Genomic DNA, 21,154 nt, shown 5'->3' on the forward strand with positions numbered 1-21,154 from the left:
ACCCTTCTAGACCCCTCTTTCCAACCATTTTGCAAACCCTCAAAACAAGTAAACAATCTCTGGAAAACAGGTGTGAGTGGCTTTTTCTTCAGTGTTGTCACAGTCACCAACTCAAGTGAACTCCCTGGACTACTACTCTTCAAAGCAGCCAGATACCTTCCAACCTTTTGATAATGCTCATGCATTGACCCATGGAGCAATTTGTGTGCAGCATATTTCACCTTATATGCAAATCCCCTCCTCACTACCACCTTATAAGCCCTCCTGATTGTCTCAATGATCTCTTTGGCAGGCCAATAGGGTCTACTTTTGAACACCTCTAAAAATTGCCCAGCTACCCAAGTAGACTTCAGTTGTCTATTTCTTTTCATGTTTCTTTGACAGGTATGGTCTGACTCAACCCTTTTAACCACAAATGTTGCTCTCCTGGAATCCCAAGCACCATACAGGTAAAAACCACACCCTGGCACACACCCAACTCCAAGTCTTTGCTGCCTTTTCTGGTCACTAATCTCAAATACTAGTGTAATATAGCATACTTAGCCACTGTATCTTTAAAATCATCCCTAGATGCAAACCTTTGACCAACCTTCCAAGTGAACACATCAAAATTTGTGTCTGCTTTCACCAGAGTACCTGACCTCTTCTTTCTCTCTTCCCTAGTTTCATCCTCATCACTGTTTCTTGGAGTCAGTAAATCATCATCACTGTCATCATATTCACTCTCATTTCCTTCCTGACCAGTCCCTACTGTTGCTCCTCCTACTTGAGTCTGTTCCCCATGGTTGCCTAACCTCCCTTCAGCAGCTTCCCTCTGAAGTTGCTCTGCTATTTCAACAAGCTTTGCAGAACAAGTCCTCACTCTCTCTTTTACAGTTTTGAACTCTTCATCATCTACTTCTGTGTCATACCCTCCATCATCCCCAAGCAAACTTTCATTGAACCCCTCCTCCTCCTCCTCATCAAACTCATCTTGTAGATCTAAACTTCCATCTGACTCATCCTCAGTGATAGGATCATACAGTGGATCTGAATCCTCACTCTGCTCAGAAAAATTTAAAAGCTCATTCCATTGTAATGGGCTTTCTGGTCTGTTATCTAGCCAAGGGTCATCCTCTACCACACCAACCCCTTTTCCTTTATCAGTAATAGGATCATAGACTGGATCTGAAACCTGAGTCTGCTCAGAATATTTTATAAGCTCATTCCATTCAACTGGGCTTCCTGCTCTGTTATCTAGCCAAGGGTCATGCTCAATGATCTTTTGGGGTGAGTTTGGGTTAGGTTCTGTGGAAGGAGAAGCAAATGTTGTTTGACTGTATTGACTGCCAAAGGTAGATGCAGAGAGAGGTGTGGGTGTGTGTCTGTCTTTTTTTTGGTTTATTAAGGGTTAAGTGTAAGGTGGCTTAGATTTCTGTGAGACAAGATCTGAGGTACAAGCATCTTTGTGGTTGGAAGCATCTTTTATCACTAAGGGTTTGGGTGGGCACCTCCTTATTGGCAACTTCTTCTTAGGTTGGAAATGTGGGCCCTCCATTCCATCACACATAAATCTCAATACATCTATTTTTCTCAACTACACTCCTCATCTCCAGCACTTCAAGGTCCGAGTAAACCTTTCTCAAACCATTTGCTAAGGTCATACCAAGAACTAAATAAAACAGGAAGTCTATCTTTTCATAGTCCCCGCATTTTTTTGCAAAATCTTCCAACCACCACCAACACAACTTGTCAGGATCAATGCAAAAAGTCCTAACTTTTCCACTTTAATATACTACCTCTCCATTTGCATAAGTTTTGAAAACACCCCCAAAACGATACTTCAGTGTGACAGCAGAGAAAGGGTCATCAATCTACCAACAAACCACAACATACACAACAATTTACAACTAATTAACCAAAGCAGAGCTAAAAATTCGCAATAAAACAATCAATTATTATCAAACACCACATTCATAACACTACACCAAACATCACAACAATTGTCGCAATTACATAGCATAGGCATCCAAAAAAAGCAAATTTACCACACCTAACATACAATTAGCCATAAAAGGAAAAAAATTTAGGGTTCGCTGATGACATACCTCCATGTGTAATGCGTTGATTCGAGGACCACAACAGTCTTCTGCGCGAATTCGTCCTGCTTTCACCAAGTACAAATGTAGGTAGACCAGAGTGGAGAGCAGTAATTGAGAGTGAAAGGAGGAGAGTGAAAACAGTAAGGAAAAAAAGAAATTTCAAGGGAGAGTAATGGCGATCAACGCTCATCAATTGATGGTGATGGTGACACAAGTGGTTGGAGCAGTAATGGCGCCTAATTCATTGAGGAGGGAAAGCAAACAGTCAACATGTCAACGGCAATAACATTGACTTCTTTAGCCGGTTGCCAGTTAAAAAGGGTTGTTGGGAGAAAATGGGGGGCAAAGGTTGGATTAATGCGGAATAATCGAAAGGTTGGATTATTATGGGAGAACGGAGCAAAGGTTGGATTATTCCCGTTAAATTTTCCTAAAACATATTCCTAATGTTTGTTTTTAAGAAAAATTCAAATTCCAAACCTTTATTTTTTTATTTTTTTTATGTGTTCCCACCTGATTCGCCCTTTAGACTACTTCAAATTCGGGGCTCAGTTTTAGACGGTTCGCTTTCAATCCTCTCCCAATTGTTGTTGCGAAGGATCGAATACGTAATCTCCCCTTCTAAGTGCAGCCCCAACCACCACTACATGGCTATACCAACAACCAATTGGTCTCCGAACCCATATTTTGTTTGTATTGAAATTAGTTTTGGACAAAGTTACGTAGTTGAAACTTGACACAAGTATCCAGATGGGCTTTCTTCTTAGGTGTTTGGGCCTCTAGGTTGGGTTCGTATTAAAGCCTATAAACACTGGGTAAATATTTTAGCCTTCTATGCCATTTTTTATTTACTTATTTGGCCTCCAAAGTCAGTCAACACAAAAATGTATAGCAGGGAAAAAACGTGCAAAAGAACCTTGGACTTTGGATCAAGTTTGGCAGAGAATTTCCATGTGTCGACTTTTATGTACCTTCTTGTAACTTGTTATTTGTTTGTGATCTTATTAATCACTTACTAAATATTCAAATATATTCCTGTTGAGAATACTGACAAAAAATATACAAGTAGATTTTAAAGTTCAAGGATATATTCCTTCTAACTCCATCAATCATTCACTCAAATGTATCAAATCTTTAAAAACAATAATATTTTGAAGAAGATTTGCTCGTTTGAATCATTAGAAAGAACACAAAAACACACAAACTTTAAGCATTTGTCTACCTAATAATACTCCCACACCTTATGGAATTATATCTAGTCTTTACTCTTTATCTAGGTGTTTATGATTATAAATTGTTTTCATTTTCAATATTTTTTATAAAAATTGTTCAGCTTCCTCAAATGTGGGCGTTTGGTTATATATATACATATACATATACATATACATATATATTTGATGGGAAGCAAGAGCTTTTATTAATTAACCAAAGTGGCTTAATAATAATTAATAATAGTAATTATTAATATTTAATAATAATAATAATAAAGTATAGATAATAATAATAATAATAAATATTTAATAATAATAATAATAATAATTAATATTTTATAATAATAATTAATATTTAATAATAATAATAATTATTATTATATAATATTAATTGATAATAATAACTAATATTTAATGATAATAACTAATATTTTATATTATTTAACACATTTTTTAATGTTATAAAAAGAGTAAAAAAAATCAAATAATAATAATGATGATGATGATGATGATAATAATAATAATAAAATAAAGCGATAATAATAATAATAATAATAATAGTAATAATAATAATAATAATAATAATAATAATAATAATAATAATAAATAATGATAATAATAATGACGACAACAACAACAACAACAACAACAACAACAACAACAACAACAACAATAATAATAATAATAATAAAATCTGTTCTCCCCTACTCTACTGAAATCTGCTCTGTCTAGCTCCACTTTGTTTAGAAACTCAAAAGAACAGGGCCTAGTCAGTCAAAACAAGATCAATTATGTAATCAGTTTCTTGAGCTTAGAATATGATATTATGGATAAAATAGATAAATCATACATTATCTCAATTTCCTAGGTAATTCATGGACTTTGGTATAAAATAAAGATTTTGGGTATTGCAATAATCTTAATTAAAAAAAATAAATTATTATATCTATTGGCAAATGGTGGAATTGAGAATTTTTATAATTTTTTTTTTTTTTTTTTTGAAGAATCATGAATTTGTATATAAATTTATTGTAGGTTAACAACAAAAAGTGAAAATGGGAAAATTGAAAATACATGAAAATTTCAATTTCCTACAAATCGTGAAAATCAAATTAAGTTACCTATGAATGATAAATTTCTTCATAAAAATCAAAGTAGATATGAAAATTTCCATAAATTTAATCTGAAAATTAAATTCACATATAATACAATTTTCTATACATAGGTTTTAATTTTCATATAAACCAAACAAGTACTAATTAGTGCAAATAACATGCCGACCTGATACATACTTGGGTCTAGCCATTTAGCCCTAAATTCGTACGAGTATTTTCTAATCAAGAATTTGTACCTAAAAAAACAATAATTACAAAATCCTCAACAAAAAGGACCCACAAAGATCCCTGGCAACCAAATAGTAGCTCGAGCTTGTTGATAGACACACGTAGAAAACACTTTACATGGTGGTCGTCTAATTAAGGGTAAGAAAATTAAGCCTAAAAAGCAGACTAATGTGGAAATTAATTAGCAAATGAAAACTTAAACTAAAAAAAAGGGTTAAGAAGAGACAACGTTGATTAAATGTGTCACCTCAAAAGGCAACAAATTCCCACTAAAAAAGGGCGTCACAAAGAGTGTGGATGGAAAACAAGCAGCCGCCCCACACTCTTTTTCATTTTTTTTATAATTTTTTTTTTAATTTATTTTGTTGGCGGTTGCTTTTATTTTCTCTCTCCTAAAATAAGAAAAAATAAAAAAAAATGAAAATAGTCCTATCTCTTTCTTTTCTCACACCAAACGTACGTGGCGAATCACGAGAGAGTGGGGCCCAATACTCCACCCTCTATTAGGTGGGGGCCCACAGTGTAAGAAATTGAGTAAAAATACAGCCCACGCAACGCAGTGACGCCGACTTGCCGCCGTAACTGTCTGTCCTTTTCTATACTCACACGTCACCTTCCTTTGCGCCGTACACTCCTATTCTTTAACTACTCCCTCGTTTAGCTACTTTTGTTTTTAGTTTTTTTCGTCTTTTGAGCAAGTAAAATAGAGTATATTTCAGCAGAACAGAGCAGATTATAGCAGCTTAAAAAAAAGGGGCTTACCTTTGCACTATTCACACATGCATACTTGTTAAAAACCTAAAATAATACGCTTAATTTAAAAAAAAAAAATTATTTTTCTATAACACCACCATTGCACTAGATTGAGTTGAACGAAGCTTCAATCTAATAGAGTGTCTTTTACTTACGTCATCTTGAAAAATAGAGTTTAAAGAAATAAGATAAATAGTAAAGCCTATTAGAGTTGTGTACAAGGAAGTAAAAGTGAAATTTATTAAATTACAACTATATTTTCTCAAGTTATAATTGGATGATTGAGTAAAAAAATTAGCGAAATAAAAATAGTGTACGTAAGAGTAAAATAATGGTCGTTAAAAATTAATCATGGTGTATGACAAATTAAATGAACAAAGTAATTAAAATAAATAGGGTGATAAACGAATGGTCCAAGTGAAGGAATGTTGCAAATACGTTGAATATTTTGTAGACGATGAAATAATGATCAGACGAAGTATATATCATGAGAAAGCTATCATGTATTTATGTGTGTGATGTCATACATAAAGCCCATGGCATGCATGCATGCATGCATGAATAATTGATGTGCAGTAGATAGAAATAGGAAATAGGTGTATTCAAAGAATTAATTACGTGTGCAAAGTATGCACGGTTTGTTTTGTATGATGATGGAGATGAAGAAAAAGATATGCATGGGTCTACAATAGATCATAAAAGTGGCCTAAATTTGGTCAATTTTTAGTATTTATATTCGCCTAAAGTACAACACCAACCGTGCCCAATTTTAAATATAATGTATGGCGTAACTACTTAACAAATTAATGCAGGGTAAAATTTTTAAATGGGCTCTTTGAATTTTTATTTCCTAGCACTAGCATATTTCACTTTATTACTTTAAAGCAAAAACTTGTTCCAAAACAATGTGTTTAAGTATGATAATAATTTCCCCTCAAAAATAAAAAAGTATGATAATAATTTATTTTACTTGAAAGCAAATACTTGTATAAAAACAAATTTTAGTAAATATCATGCATTTGGAGCTATATCATTTTTTAATCCCTTTATATATGTCAATTTAAATGTCTTTAAGAAAAACTAATTGAAGGACTATTTTACTGCTCCACTATGTATATCAAACTTTGTAATTAGTGACCTACCTTTATTATCCAACAGTATGTTATCTTTGGTTTATTAAAGTAATTTTTTTCGCAAAAATGAGATAAGATAAAGAAAATTAAATTTAGTTTAATAGAAAAATGTATGTAAATTTAGCAAAAAGAGTTAAGCTCGACGTATAAAAATATATCAATAAGAAATTAAGCAAAATTAGTCAGATTAAACAAAAAAAAAAATAGTTAAAATATACCTTAAGGAAGCTAAGTTAAAGAGAACAAAGTCTAGTCTCTCTTCAATTTCAAGCTAGTCGTCATTATCATAATACCTATATATATATATATATATATATATATATATATGCGTTTAACAACCGAACTTATTTAACTTGAAGTCATGAAATAAAGTTTGTTAAGCTTTATATCTTGACCTAAACTTAATGCTAATTTAATTTGAAGAACTATACATCAATAAGTGTGGTAATCTCTTGTACATTATGATTTTTATATAATTTGATGAATCTTCCTAATATAAAAAATGAAAAGTGTATAATTACTCACAAACCACAAATGTAAGAACAAAGTGGAGTTGATAATTGTAAGATTAATCAGAAATGAATACACATATAAAGAGGTCCCAAGGAACAATAATTGAAGAGAAAGTGTGTTTAATTTAAAGATAAGTTGGAGGGATTTTGGTGAGTTCCTACATATAACCAGTATAATTAATTATTTAACTATCCCATTACTTATTTGTCGTTTTGTACGTTGCCGGACAGATGGAGCACACAACAAGCACAACCATTCTTTGTCACGCTTCAATACCCACCTAGCTTCTTCATGCGTTTAACTAAGCCAACCAAACATTACATTATATTAAAACTTTATTATTTAATAATGTAGAAGTATAATGCATATCACTATAAACAAATACTATCACTTTTTCTATATCCAAAAAAGTTTATTTATTTTGAAATGTGTACTCGATCTCTTCATCTAGAAATAAACATACGAGTGTGTGCACCAATAATAATTGTAGGTAAAATGTATGCTATGTATGAAAGGAACCCAAAAAAAAAAATGTGTCGTACTTAGTCTAAATTTCTAATACGAAGTACATGAAATTTGTAGGAAAGAGATGATAATTATTCTTAAAAACTTGTTGATTAGGACTGGTTTACTTTTTTTCTTTTTTATTAAAAAAAAAGACTGGTTTACTTCGTAGTTGATGCTTATCTTGCAAAGCCACATTCTCGCGTGCTCTATACAAGATAATTAAAGCTAGTCTAGATTAGCGGGTAAGGCTCTAAAGGGTAAGGAAGTTCTCGCCCCTATTGTTCTTAGTGTTAATTGATCTCCAATTTTATGATTGAAAGCTTGTAACGTATGGCCTTATTTGGTAAAGAGTTATTGGGAGAACTTTAACTTATTGAAGCTATTAGAGGTTTTACAATTATCAAAAGGCTACTTTTAGTGTTTAGTATGTAAAGAAAACTTATTAAAAGAGCTTTTTAGGCTCAAATAACTATTTTCGAAAATGCTCAAAACATAAGCTTTTTTATTGAATTAGTTTTTTGTTGTTATTTTTTATTTTAAATAGATAGCAATTAACAACTATTTATCAATCACTTTTACACAATCAGTTAGTCAAATCAGTTAATACAATCAGCTATCAACTAATTATCAAACTGGACCATAATCTTTATTATTATATCTATTTTTTTTATTAATCAACCATTATTCAAAAACCATGTTTACTACACAAGGACTTTGTTCTTTTGAGCTTTTGAGCAAAGCAGAACAGGTGTCAGCAGAGCAAAGTATGTGTCAGCGGATTATTAATACTCAACAGAGCCGAGTAAAGCTCAACGGAGCAAAGCATAGCAGACCACAATAGCTCAAAATTAAAGAACAGAGCCCTACTTTGCATCCAATCATCCAGATATAAAATATCGCAATTTCATTATTTATAGCACTAACTTCTCTAACATAAGTATACTCTATTTTAGGGCTCATTTGGTTGAATGTGGGAAATGCAAATTGCTTAGAACTTTATATTTCCATATTATTGAAATTCCTTGGAAATGTCAAATTGTGTTTGGTTAACCATGGGAAGTGGAAATTCCACTTATCTAGGTATCCCTAACTAATAAAAATTTCCATATTGAGAAAAGTGGAAATTCATAAAATTATCTACTTCCCATAAATTTGTTAACCAAACAACTCAAAAGAATTTCAATTCCTAAAAATTTTAACTTCTCATATTTTTATTTGTCAACCAAACGACACTTAAAATTTGGAAAATTTCACAACAACAAACCAACTTTTGCTACATTCTCCCAAAATGGACCAACCTTTAAATCTTCCCAAAATAAACACAAGTTTGTATTTTTTCTCCCTAGTAAACCTAGCTGGTCACTTGACCTGTTATACTAGGTTGCAATCCACGTGTCATGTCCTTATTGGTTAATTTTTTGTTATTTTTTTAAAATATTTTGATAATTAACAAAAATTATTTATTTTAATTAATCAAATAATTAAAAAAAAAAAAAAACACCCTCCCTTTCCCCACCACTGTCAGCCCTCCCCCTACCAGCCATCTCTCCCCGGCCTGCCGGCGGCCGACGCCCAACCGCAAGCAGCACCTCAACACACAAAACCCACGCAACTCCCCTGCTCCCTACACTCCACCACACCAAAACATAGCAGCCCGCACCAACCATTTAACACCACCGCCTAGCTGCTCCTTTCACCTTCAATTACCCCCAAATTCCCTCAACCAACAAATACATTGATGCTCCCTGCACGCACCAAAAGCAGCCAGCAAATGCTACACTTTACCCTTACTGCTGCGGAAATCCAGCCACCATATCAGCCCTCATCACCACTGCATTTCCTTGTCATCACAAAACATAGCAAATCGCAAATCACCCATTTAGGGGAAAGGCGAAAGCGAGGTGAAGTTGGAAGGGAGGAAAGCGATGGTGGAAGGGAGGGGCTGTGGAGGGGAAAGATTGAGGAGGAGTGAGAGTTCTTCAAGGCGACATCGGCGTACTGTTGGCCGCTGAATTTTAGGCCTTTTACGTCAGTGTTTGGTTTGAAGGAGATGTTTCACATGTTTGGGACGGTTGATGCGGTGGTTGGTGCGGCGGAGGAAGTTATGTTGGTGGTGGTTTGAGGGTGGATGTGATTATGGTGTTTGTGTTTGGGTCTTTTTAGAGAAGGGGTGGTGTTTTTGGTGGGAGAAGAAGAGGAAAGGCCGAAAGGGGGGTGGGGTGGGGTGGGGTGGGGTCGTCGGCGCCTGGGGTTGAGTTGAGCGTCGGGAGTCGGTAGGGGGAGGGAGGGGGGAGTGGCTGGGGGAGGAGGGCTGGAGGAGGTCAGAATTCTTTGATTGTTTGTTAGTTTTTTTTTTTTTTTTGTTTTTTTTTTTTAATTTAAAAAGATAATTAAATGAAAAAAAAATGACCGATTGTTCAGGTCACAAGTCATTTGGATTTGTTACGGGAAAAAAAATACAAACTTGTGTTTATTTTGAAAAGATTTAAAAATTAGTCCATTTTGAGGTAATAGAGCAAAAATTGATTTGGTGTTGTTAAATTTTCCTTAAAATTATTATTCGTTGTAGATTGATTATACAAGGGGTGAATTAAAATATGATGCCAATATGGAGACAAGGAGTACTGCGCCTAAAAAAACAAAAATAAAAAAAGTAGGGAAGGAAAAAAAAAAAAAAGGAGGCAGCAAATCTTTGGCAATAGATATCGACGACCAAAGTATAAGAGGACCCACACGAAAAGTGGGCAGCCGCGCTTTCTCGCTCCTCCAAAAACAAGGTCCGCGTTAAAAATGGGTCCCGCTATTTTCTGTCCGTCAACGTCATCCTTCATTTTCGGCCACCATTCATTATTTATATTTATTTACTCGAATAGTTTTCTTTTTAGGGTCAAGCCCCTATTTTGAATAATTATTACTCATATAATAATATTATTACAGGAGTAATTAAATTAATAATGTTATAAATGTGCGTATGATCCTTTTAAGGTAGTCACGCCACCTCTCTGTGTTCTGGCAGCAGCCCTTCTTTTTTAGCTTATGTAATTCAATCGCTTTCGTATTTGATTATCCTCAAGATTTGTTGTTGATGCACGAGCTACTACTTGGATTCCTCTTTTTTTTTTTTTCGGTTCTTCTTTAATACAGAGTATTTATGCATTTTATTTACCTAATCCATGATCCATGTATGTATATTTTTTAAGGATATAATTGAATTTAGGAATTCTGCTTTTTCGTTTTTTAGGGAATTTAGGAATTCTACTTTGAATTTTTGTAAATTCTTTTTTTTTTTTTTTGAATATTATTTGACCTTTAGTTATATGAAGTACAATTATCATTATAGAATTGGATATATGCTTTACTTTACTACTCGTATTTTGAAGGCATATCATATCATAGTAATTATGAAACATTGATATGAATTAAAAGAAGGTTGAATTAAGAAATGTGTTTCACGTACTAAGTATCCACTAATGTTTTTTTTTTTTTGTTTCCTTTTTTCTTTCTAAAGATATCCGAACAATTGATTTTACATTTATGCACAAGTATGGAAAAAAAGAGCAATATATTAGAAATTAATACGAGTACTAAAAATCAATTCTTATACTTTATACTTTTATTAACAACAAATTATGTTTAAAATAACTTGTAAGTTAAGAGTTTAAGTCATTTACCAAATAAATAAATTAATTAGAAAACCACATTAAAAAAAAGGACACATATATTTAAATAAAAAATAAAGTATTTAAATATTAATTCGACTAATAAAATAAAAAAAATAAAAAAAAAGTAGGTTGTGAAGACGGCATAAGTTGAAGAAAGTAGTCGCATCCGTGTGTAAGCAAAAACGAAGTAAAAGAAAATGAAAGGACAAGAACGTATTAACAGAAATGTCTAAAATGCATTCCCACTAATAAATCCAATAATTAACACTAATGCGTTTCCACTAGTACGTTGCTCAGTCCTCACCTGAACAAGTCATTGGTCTATTTTTCCTATCTCTGATAACTACATTTGTCTTCTTCACATGCCACATTATTATTATTCCTTCATTTGCCTTTTTTTTTTTCCCCTTTTTTTAGTATACGGTCCTTCTCCGTAGCCTAATTTTTTGATACGGAGTACTTATTAGCAGCTTCCAGGGTGCTTCTCCAGATGTAAATCTTTAATTGTTTTGTACTTATTATTCTGAAAAAAAAAAAAAAAAACTTTTTAGATATATATACGGAGTATACAGGACAAGATACAATGAATTTAAAATCAAGATACTCCGTAATCTTGTGCGAATTGGTCAATTCTATAGTGATTGATGCTTAATCCAAATAAATAATCAACTACCTGCGGTTTGCTGGTGGAAATAGTTTAAAATTATAATCTGTAAAAAAAATAATTCAAGACAATTTGTGTGTGGCTAGGCCACACCATGTGGTCGCTTATAAAAGAACAAAATAATTCTTAATAACATTGATTTAGTAACCCCTATAATATGGATCGAGTAACTTTTATAACACTACTTCGTGAAGAAAATTTTACTCGTATATCAAGTACTTAATTAATTTGTTATATAATGATTGGTGGAAAAAGTACTTCGTGTATGTGTTGACAAATGTCATCACAAACTTTGATCTTTTATGCATTTCTATTTAACAGTTTTGCAATCACACCAAAAAAAAATAAAAATAAAAATAAAAAATGAAAGGGTTGAGGTTTATTCATACTATAAGAATGATCAAAATCTATACATATGAACAATTTACCAAAAATTGTTAAGTAAAATTCAAATTAGGAAATAATTATCTTATTAATTTGTAAATAATTTATTATAAAAAGACTTTGTAGGAAAGTCACAAGAAGAGCTCTACTTAAAACGAGAAGTATAGGACGTTCCATGTACTTAATCGACCAACACTTCTTTGTCACTACTTAATTTCATTTTTTTTTCCTTCTTAGAAGTTTTCAAGCCTACTCAAACATATCCATATTCCTAGAAGTCTCACTTTTTGACTTCTTAGCTTTCACAATACATCTTGTTACCGTCGGTTGATTTAAGCGCAATGCTTTAAGACACTCCATTTTTTACTTTTAGACAGCAAACTCAATCATCTCATAACAGGAACTATTTAATTTTACTTTCTTTTTCAACTTTTTACCTCTTATAAAATTAAAAACAAAATCCAAAATTATATGAAGTAGTTAATAATAAATTTGACAATTAATTAACTGTACAAATAACATGTATCATAAACTTATTTAACGTAACAAGTAAAAAACTCGACTGTTATTAAGAGTTCATAATTAGATTTTACAAAGAAGCACAAATATTAAATTTGTCTGACACCGTTACAAAGAAAAAAAAAAAAAAAAGTTGGAACAAAGAAGGTAAAAATGCAACTTTTGTAAAAAACTAATAATAATAATAATAATAATAATAAAAAAAGGAAAAATGCAACTTCTAAAACTTAGCTCTAGATTAGAGTACAATTAAAAATTACTCAAAGGATAGTACAAGTAGTAATAATTCAATGTTCGTACTAGTACTACTAATCAAAAATGAATCCAGAGCATGCAGACAAATAGTTCCAAATATAAGTATGTATAGACGCCAGATGTCACCCAGTCTACTACATTGAAACTCACCTATTCAGTCTCACATTACTCCATTATTTTTTATTTTCCCCTTTGTTTTTTTACAATTAATTAACGAAACAAAAAGATCCAAAACTCGTGCACCAATCTTATCCGTTTGCATTCCACTAAATTTAATTTTTTAACCCAAAAGAATCAATCAAAAAAATATTTCCTTCAAAAATAAAAAATATAAACAAAGTAATTTATTCGAATATTATAATACTATTATATGGGTAATCGATTATATCTGATCCAAAATAGTACGAAAATTACAATGTATTTTTCATGAAACAACAGAGAATTCAAAATTAAAGATTACATCACTTTCTTCTCTATTCTCTGTCGCAAAAAGGGATCTTTTAACTTAAGTAATATACTTAATTAAGCTAAATCTAATTAAATTGATAATAAAAAAAAACTATACAAAAAAAAAAAACCCAGAAAATTCGGTGATCCAAATCCTAATCGGAGCTCCATAGATCCACCCTCATTTTTTCTTTTTCTTTTTTCCTAAAAATAATACCGAGGAAATTCAAAAAAACAAAAACTTCCTTTTTTTTTTCCTTTAATTTTTTTTCCTTCCTCTCATCCCAACGTAATTATAGCTAAGATCCTGAAAAACACCACTAATTAAAGCGGCGCAAAAATATTAAAAGGATCAAGCCAAATCGGACGGTGGAGGTTGGTTAAGATCGATCTCGAGACCTCTGGGAGTACCACTGTTAAGATCGTGGTTCAAATCAACGACGGAAGACGAGTCGGAATCGCTCTGGACACCGCACGCCGGCGGCGCGTGACGTTCACTCGCCGGCACGTGATGAAATATGAACTGTTGTTGTGGGTTATTGTTGTTGTATTGTTGAAGAAACTGGTGTTGAGGTTGACTTTGCCTCGCAATGGCGTCGAAATAGAAAAACTGATTCATATTCGCCGGGAAACCAACCGCCGGCGCAGGAGCAACCCTAACCTGTTGGAAGGGAAACCTGACTCCAACCGCCGCATCTCCGGCGAAGTTTCCGGCGAGATTAAGATCCAACGGTAGAGATTCAACCATCACCGCCGCCGCCGACGCCGCCATTGGTACCGGCTTTTCATGGCTAGAGGACTCAACGGTACTACTCTGACTGGGACTTCGGTTGTTATTGTTACTACAACTCAAATTGTTGTTGTTGTGGTGGTTGTTAAGGTGGTGGTGGTTAAGGTTATTCAAAGGTGTATTGTTGTTGTGTATTTCGGAAGGAAGTGGGAAGTTGGTTTTAGCCTTAGCACCGCGAAAAGCGCGTGCAGCATCATCATAAGCACGCGCGGCTTCCTCAGCAGTATCAAAGGTACCAAGCCAGACACGGCTCTTCTTGGTCGGGTCACGAATCTCCGCGGCGTACCTCCCCCACGGCCGCTTTCGAACACCTCTAAAATGCGTCTCCTTTGCATTAACTCCGCCGCCGTTAACCGAGTTGACCTTGACTCCAATACCACCAGCACCACCGCCGACAATCTTCGGGGCCATAATAAAAATGTGGTTATTACAATTGGTTGTGTTTTTATTTAATTCAGAGAAAGAAGAACGAAAATAGGAGGAAAAGGTGTAAAGGAAAGATGAGAAAATGGGTAAGGGAGGAAGGGGTAGTTATATAGGAGGAGAGAGTGCGGCACAGTCAGCAAGGGATTTGACTGATCTTTGGTTAGCCGCCCACGTAGGAAGGGAAAAGACGGAAATAGGCTTGAACATGTTACGTGGCATTGGAGGCTGTTTCTTAAAACCCGTCACTCCGCTTTATTTAATTAAATTAAATTCACATTATTAATTAATTAAGTTGATTAAGATTGAAAGTAAGGGAAATAAAATCACAGCCGTTGGGAGATTCTTTTGGTCTGGTAGTGCTGTGAGGTGGTCTGCTCAATTTGTGCATCATTTTGGCCAACTATGTTGCGTGCTCTACCATTTTTCCTTTTTTATTTTTATTTTTTTATTTAATGCTAAAGTCACGCTCTTTTTTTTTTTTTTTTTTTTATTTACCGTGTGTTTTACTGTTGCCCCGAAATTTTTTTACTGTTTTGTACGCATGCGCCGCTACGAATTTACTGCCTTTCTTTTCTTTCTTTCTCTGTCTAATTTTTAATTTTGGAAATTTGGTGTGATTAATCCCATGTTTTTGGCATAAGTTATGGAGAATTAACAGAAATGTAACTGCGTCTATTATTAGTCTATCCGTGTAACAATTTAACACATTTGATTTGGTTTGAAGAAATTTGTCAATGTTGAATTATTAATTGGTCAAATTTTGGATTTATTATCGTTGGGTTTTATTTAATGTTTAAATTATAACAGCCAAGTTAATCTAATTTTCTTGTCAAAACAATAATTTTTTTTTTTAAGAACGAATAAGTTAAAATTAGGAAAATAATAATGAAGGATAAATTCAATAGTTCATCTTAAGTTAATATTTTAAATTTCGTAACGAAAAATAATTATAAAAATTACATAAATGAAAAATACACACTAATATAAATTTGATAAGATCCCATCAGAGTTATTCTTTCCTAATAAATTAGCATTTGTCAAAATTTAGTCAAATCATATAAATAGATCATAATAAATAAGTTCAAGTCATATTTTATGCACAATTTTATTTTATTTTATTTTTATTTTTCTTTTATCGTTGAGAATCGTTAATTTCATAATTAAAAATTTAGAGTCCAAAATTCGTAATTCAAAATTTTATTTGTAAAGACATTATAAATTGTTCTTTGAAAATAACAGGTTTGGTAATATTTTCATTTATACTCCGACACTTTTGAAAAAAGTTAGATAAATTGTTAAAACAAAAATACCTACATTGTTAAATTAAACCTCTAACTTGTCCAAAAAAATAAAAAAAAACCCTATAAAATATATAGAAAGTCCAATTTTATTCTTTAAAGTTACTGATTTTACTGAACTGAACTTATTTTTGCTAAATTGAACTTCTTTTTACTGAATTGAACTTCTTTTTACTGAATTGAACTTCTTTTTACTGAATTGAAATTATTTTTACTAAATTGAACTTATTTTTGCTGAACTGAAATTATCTTTACTGATGAACTGAAATTATTTTTACCGAATATTATTTTTTTTAGGGTAAAGTTAATAGGGCCTTACTACCAATGTTTTTTTTTTAAAAAAAAAGGCCAAAATTGAAAAATTACAGAAATTACAAAAAATATTATAGTCATTGGAAAATTGTCGTAATTTTTAGGTGGATATCTTAAAACGTAAAAGTAGTTGAAAAATCCACATAAAGAAGTTCGTATAAAAAGTGTTGACGATAGTATTCGGGTACGAAAGAAGTGGAGAGTAGAGAGGAAAAGAGAGGTGGGAGAAGCTGTCGGCAATTAAAACTCATTTTTTTTTTTTTAATTTAAATAAAAAAAAAATACTCCGTACTAGACAGCAGAAGAAGAAAGAGAGGAAGTCCGCGTGAGAAGGATCGAAATTGATGTGATTTGATAGGCTGATGGCCTGCGATGAGAGAGAAATTGAACCGCTCCATTGACCGAGTCCTACTGCCCTCTCTCACGTTTACACGTGTTTAGTCCTTGTTTTTCCCACTTTTTACTGGGAATTTATTATTTCTGTAATTTCAAAAAGGAAATTAGAAAAGTAGTGGCTACAGTATTTTTCTTGGTTTTGGCCGCAATACGAATTGTATTTCTCAATACGGACAGCGGTATCAATTTTTTCCGACATCTTATTTGCGGCCACTCCCCTTTTTATTTGCGTGCACTGCACTTACCTGTTTTGTAGGGTTGTGCTTTTTGAATTTTTTTTTACCTTTTCTATTTTCCACCTAACTACTTTAACCAGGCTACATCCACTTTGTACAAAAGGTGGTAAAGGATGCCAAGGGCATTTTTATATACGTAGGTCTTATTCTTTTGAGCTTTAAAGTAGAGTAGAATAAATCATAGTAGATTTTAGCAGAGCAGGTGTTAGCAAAATAGAGTAGAGCAAAGCAGACTATTAATACTAAGCAGAGTAGGGCTCAATAGAGCAGAACAAATTTCACAAGGGTAAAGTAGACTACAGCAGCTCAAAAGAACAAGATTTTAACAAATTCAAATTATATAGTAATTACTCTTCTATCTTCTTATACCTTACTTCTTCTGTTCTATTTTACTTGACCTACTTTGACTTTGATATTGTTCTTGAAAACTCATTGACATATACTGATTATACTCCCTTGTTTTTTTTTTTTGTGCCGCGTTTAACTTTTTACGGTACCCAATACGCATTTTTAAATGCATATATCTCTTATTTCAGTAACATAAAACTTATATAAACTTGATTAACAAAATATATAATGAGACAAACGCAACAAGATTCTACACGACCATATTAACTAATATAGATCAATGATAATTAATGGTCAAAGTTTTAGAAGTTTGACCCAAATATTGACAATGAGGTATAATTTCAGGGTCGAAGGGAGTATATTCGACCGCAACCTACGATGCAGCTCTAGAATCCATCCTTCCCTACTAGGCGAGTAACGAGTATTACCCACATGATTATAACAAGTTTGCGTCAATATCACTTATGAACCCCGACCCATAATATAGGTCAAGTCCATCCCAAATGCACATTACCATAATTATTATTCATTCTTAGCTTTCTCTGTGTTATATATATGTATATGGTCGGGATCCGATGAGAACCACCCTTTATGTGAGAACCACCATCTATGTGAGAACCAATACCGACCATTAGATTATATGAAATTCAACGGCTAAGATTAAAATACAAAGCTACCAAATACCTGCACTCCATTCTCACGGGTCCTCCTTTCTCCTTTCTTTCTCTTCCTCTCCACTCTCACGTTCTCTCTCCTCTCCATTCTCATCTCCTTTCTCTCTCCTCCTCTCCATTTTCTTCTCACGCATCTCTCCTCTCATCAACACAACAACCATCGGCCACAACAACCACAGTAATCCACCGAGCATACCTCACCAAGCAACAACATCGACAACAAACCCATCGAGTAGCCCCCACTACAACAAACCAACGAGCATCACCGACTCACCGAGAAAGCACCACCAAGCAACAACGGAATACCAACAACAACACCGACGAGACGACACCCACCGAGCACCACTAGCGTTTTTCAGATCTGATTTTATTATAGGTAAAAATTTAGATCTAGTTTTTTTTTATTTATTTTTTCAAATTTCATCTTTTATATGCATTTCTGAACTGTTAGGTTATGTTTGATTGCTTCGAATCGGTTAGATTTATGTTTTATTTGCAGTTTTAGAGTTGAAATTCGGTTAAGGTTTGTAAATTTTGATGGGTTAATGAATTTGTTTCAATTTATTTGCATAATGAGTAAACTTTTTGATCTATTATTTATTTATTTTTATTTTTATTTTTTTATTTTATTATGTTTGTCCGTTGCGGTGGAGGCTTATGATGTGGAAGAATAGCAGTGTGGCGGTGGCTGAATAGCAGAGTGCGGTGGTGGCTTTGGTAGTTTTAACATTTATTTATTTTCAATTAAAATGTAATATTACAACAATTTATCAATGAAAATATATATTTTTATACATATGTTTAGTTTTTTGTATGAACTTGCTATTGAATGAACTTGCGGCAATTGATCTATCACTAAATCAAATGAATCTTTGGTTGCAAATAAATGATAAATAACCTACAATATTTTGATCATTTGATAAATAAGCAAAAATTTAATTACTCATTTGTTAAATGAGCAAATTGTTAGTTGCTCATTTGTCAAATGAACAAGCATTTATTTGCTCATTTGTCAAATGAGCAAACATTTCTTTGCTCAATTAATAAATGAGCAACAATTATTTGCTCATTTGTCAAATAATAAATTACTCATTTGTAAAATAAGCAAACAATAATTTGATGATTTGTCAAATGAGCAAGCAATTTTTTGCTCATTTAGCAAATGAGCAAATACTTAATTACTCATTTGTTAAATGAGCAACAACTTAGTTTTTCATTTGTTAATTGAGCAAAAACTTAGTTGTTTATTTGTCAAATGAGCAACAACTTAGTTGCACATTACATAAATGAACCTACGTGAGATTCGAATCCACATCTTTTGTGCATTTGCACATTGCTCTAACCTTGAGCTAGTAGGCTAACGTATTTAAAACATTCAAACAGACTCACAAATGAGCATTAATTTGACAAAATGAGCAAGAATCATTTGCTCATTTGACAAAAGAGCATTAAATAGTTTGCTCATTTGACAAAGGAGCATTGAATTTTTTTGCTCATTTGACAAATGAGCAAAAACTTAGTTGCTCATTTGTTAAATGAGCAAATAGTTAGTTGCTCATTTGTCAAATAAGCAAACATTTCTTTAATCATTCGTTAAATCAACAAGCATTTTTTTGCTCATTTTACAAATGAGCAAATATTAGTTTGCTCATTTGTCAAACAAGCAAATAATTAGTTACTCATTTGTAAAATAAGCAAACATTTCTTCGATCATTTAGAAAATGAACAATCAATTTTTTGCTCATTTAGCAAATGAGCAAATACTTGGTTACTAATTTAACAAATACTTAGTTGCTAATTAAGACCCTGTGAAGCCATACAGTTACCAAAACCAAGCAAGCTTTTGATGCCCAATACAGCAATACTTCATTGATTGAGCTTTGACTGGTAAGAAATGATTCCCACGGCTCATTGCATACAAATTCATAAATTTGAGGAATGAAAAGAAATTTAGGTTTGAGCCTAATATTACATGGAATGTCCTATGTGATTGCTTATAATTATTACTCAAAAATAAGTAAGTCATTCTTCATTCACCACATGTTATTACCACCTACAGGTGTGGGAGAGAATAAGTAGTAACAATGACTCTAAAAGAATGGAAACCAGTTGATAATCCAGTAAAAAAAATTAAATGGGATGTACAACAACTACTACTAATCTCCCTCAATTTTCCAGTTCATATCACTCACTCAACAATCCCTCATATCAAGCAAGATGGAAGAAGAACAAGCATGCTTATATTATTATCAAATTATCCCAAAATACTTGCAAATTACTTCAAAATCCATCTACAATTTTTCAAATTCGTCTATAGTTCATCAAATTAACTCTTATTTTCTTACAAAAAATGAAAATGAAAGAAAAATATTGCAGCTCAGAATGATGTATGGAATAGCAGTACGGATGGGGTTTATTGCACCTCAGAATCATCCTCCATCAATGCTGCCTGAATTTTCTCTCTCCTCCACTGATTTTCAATCTCGCCGCTCCGATCTCGTCTTTGTCGTCAATCCTCGAGGTTTTTCTCCGTAGCAGACCCTTCGAAATTTTGAAAACCTCCTCACCTCGTTCTTCCGACAAGTCTACCACTGCCCACCACGGCACCACTCTCCTCCAAACCCACACATAATCCCACCCACAAAGACCCACATCCAGCCAACCACAACTCCACCCACCCAACCCGTACATCAACTCTCCCTCGTTGCTAATCGCACCCACCACCAACAACAATAATCCCTTGCCCAACCCACTACTCCCTCCTAAACACATAAACACCAAGAAGCCGCATTAAGTAAGCTGCTGCTGCAACTCTAATCAATCAGATCACCATTCTATCAAATCTCACAAAATAATTTTAATCATACAATTCATCTAATTAGTTAAAAAATTTAGTTGTCGAGGAGATAATTCGTAACGATTGAAGGCAAAAGCTCCAAAATTAATAAGCCTTTTTAGTTTGAAGAAGAATTGATGAAAAATCAAAGCAAATAGCAATTGAAAGGGAGCAGAGAAATTGAAGGAGGAGAGAGAAAATGGAGTGTCGAATGAAGGAGGAGAGAGAAAATGCTAGAATTTTTTTTTGATATTATGTTTGATTGGGATAAATTGTAGCCATTGAATGCAATTGATCCAACGGTTGTAATATGTCCTCACATATAATAATGTTCTCACATAAGAGATGTGGTCTTATATATATATA

At 33.0% G+C, this 21,154-nt stretch overlaps 1 protein-coding gene across 1 annotated transcript; it reads right to left on the reverse strand.

Annotated features, from left to right (window-relative positions):
- Nucleotides 1-13,378: 13,378 nt before the first annotated feature.
- LOC110706946 (ethylene-responsive transcription factor 4-like) lies at nt 13,379-14,782 on the reverse strand. Its single transcript, XM_021884950.1, has one exon. It carries the CDS (start codon nt 14,671-14,673, stop codon nt 13,825-13,827), a length of 849 nt encoding a protein of 282 aa, XP_021740642.1. The 5' UTR covers nt 14,674-14,782; the 3' UTR covers nt 13,379-13,824.
- Between the last annotated feature and the right edge of the window lie 6,372 nt (nt 14,783-21,154).

The sequence above is a fragment of the Chenopodium quinoa genome, unplaced genomic scaffold (genome assembly GCF_001683475.1).
Source record: "Chenopodium quinoa cultivar QQ74 unplaced genomic scaffold, ASM168347v1, whole genome shotgun sequence".
In the NCBI taxonomy this organism is placed as follows: Eukaryota; Viridiplantae; Streptophyta; class Magnoliopsida; order Caryophyllales; family Amaranthaceae; genus Chenopodium; species Chenopodium quinoa.

Excerpts from the sequence above, each read along its gene's own strand:
- LOC110706946 (XM_021884950.1), bottom strand. The coding sequence starts at position 14,673 with ATGGCCCCGAAGATTGTCGGCGGTGGTGCTGGTGGTATTGGAGTCAAG.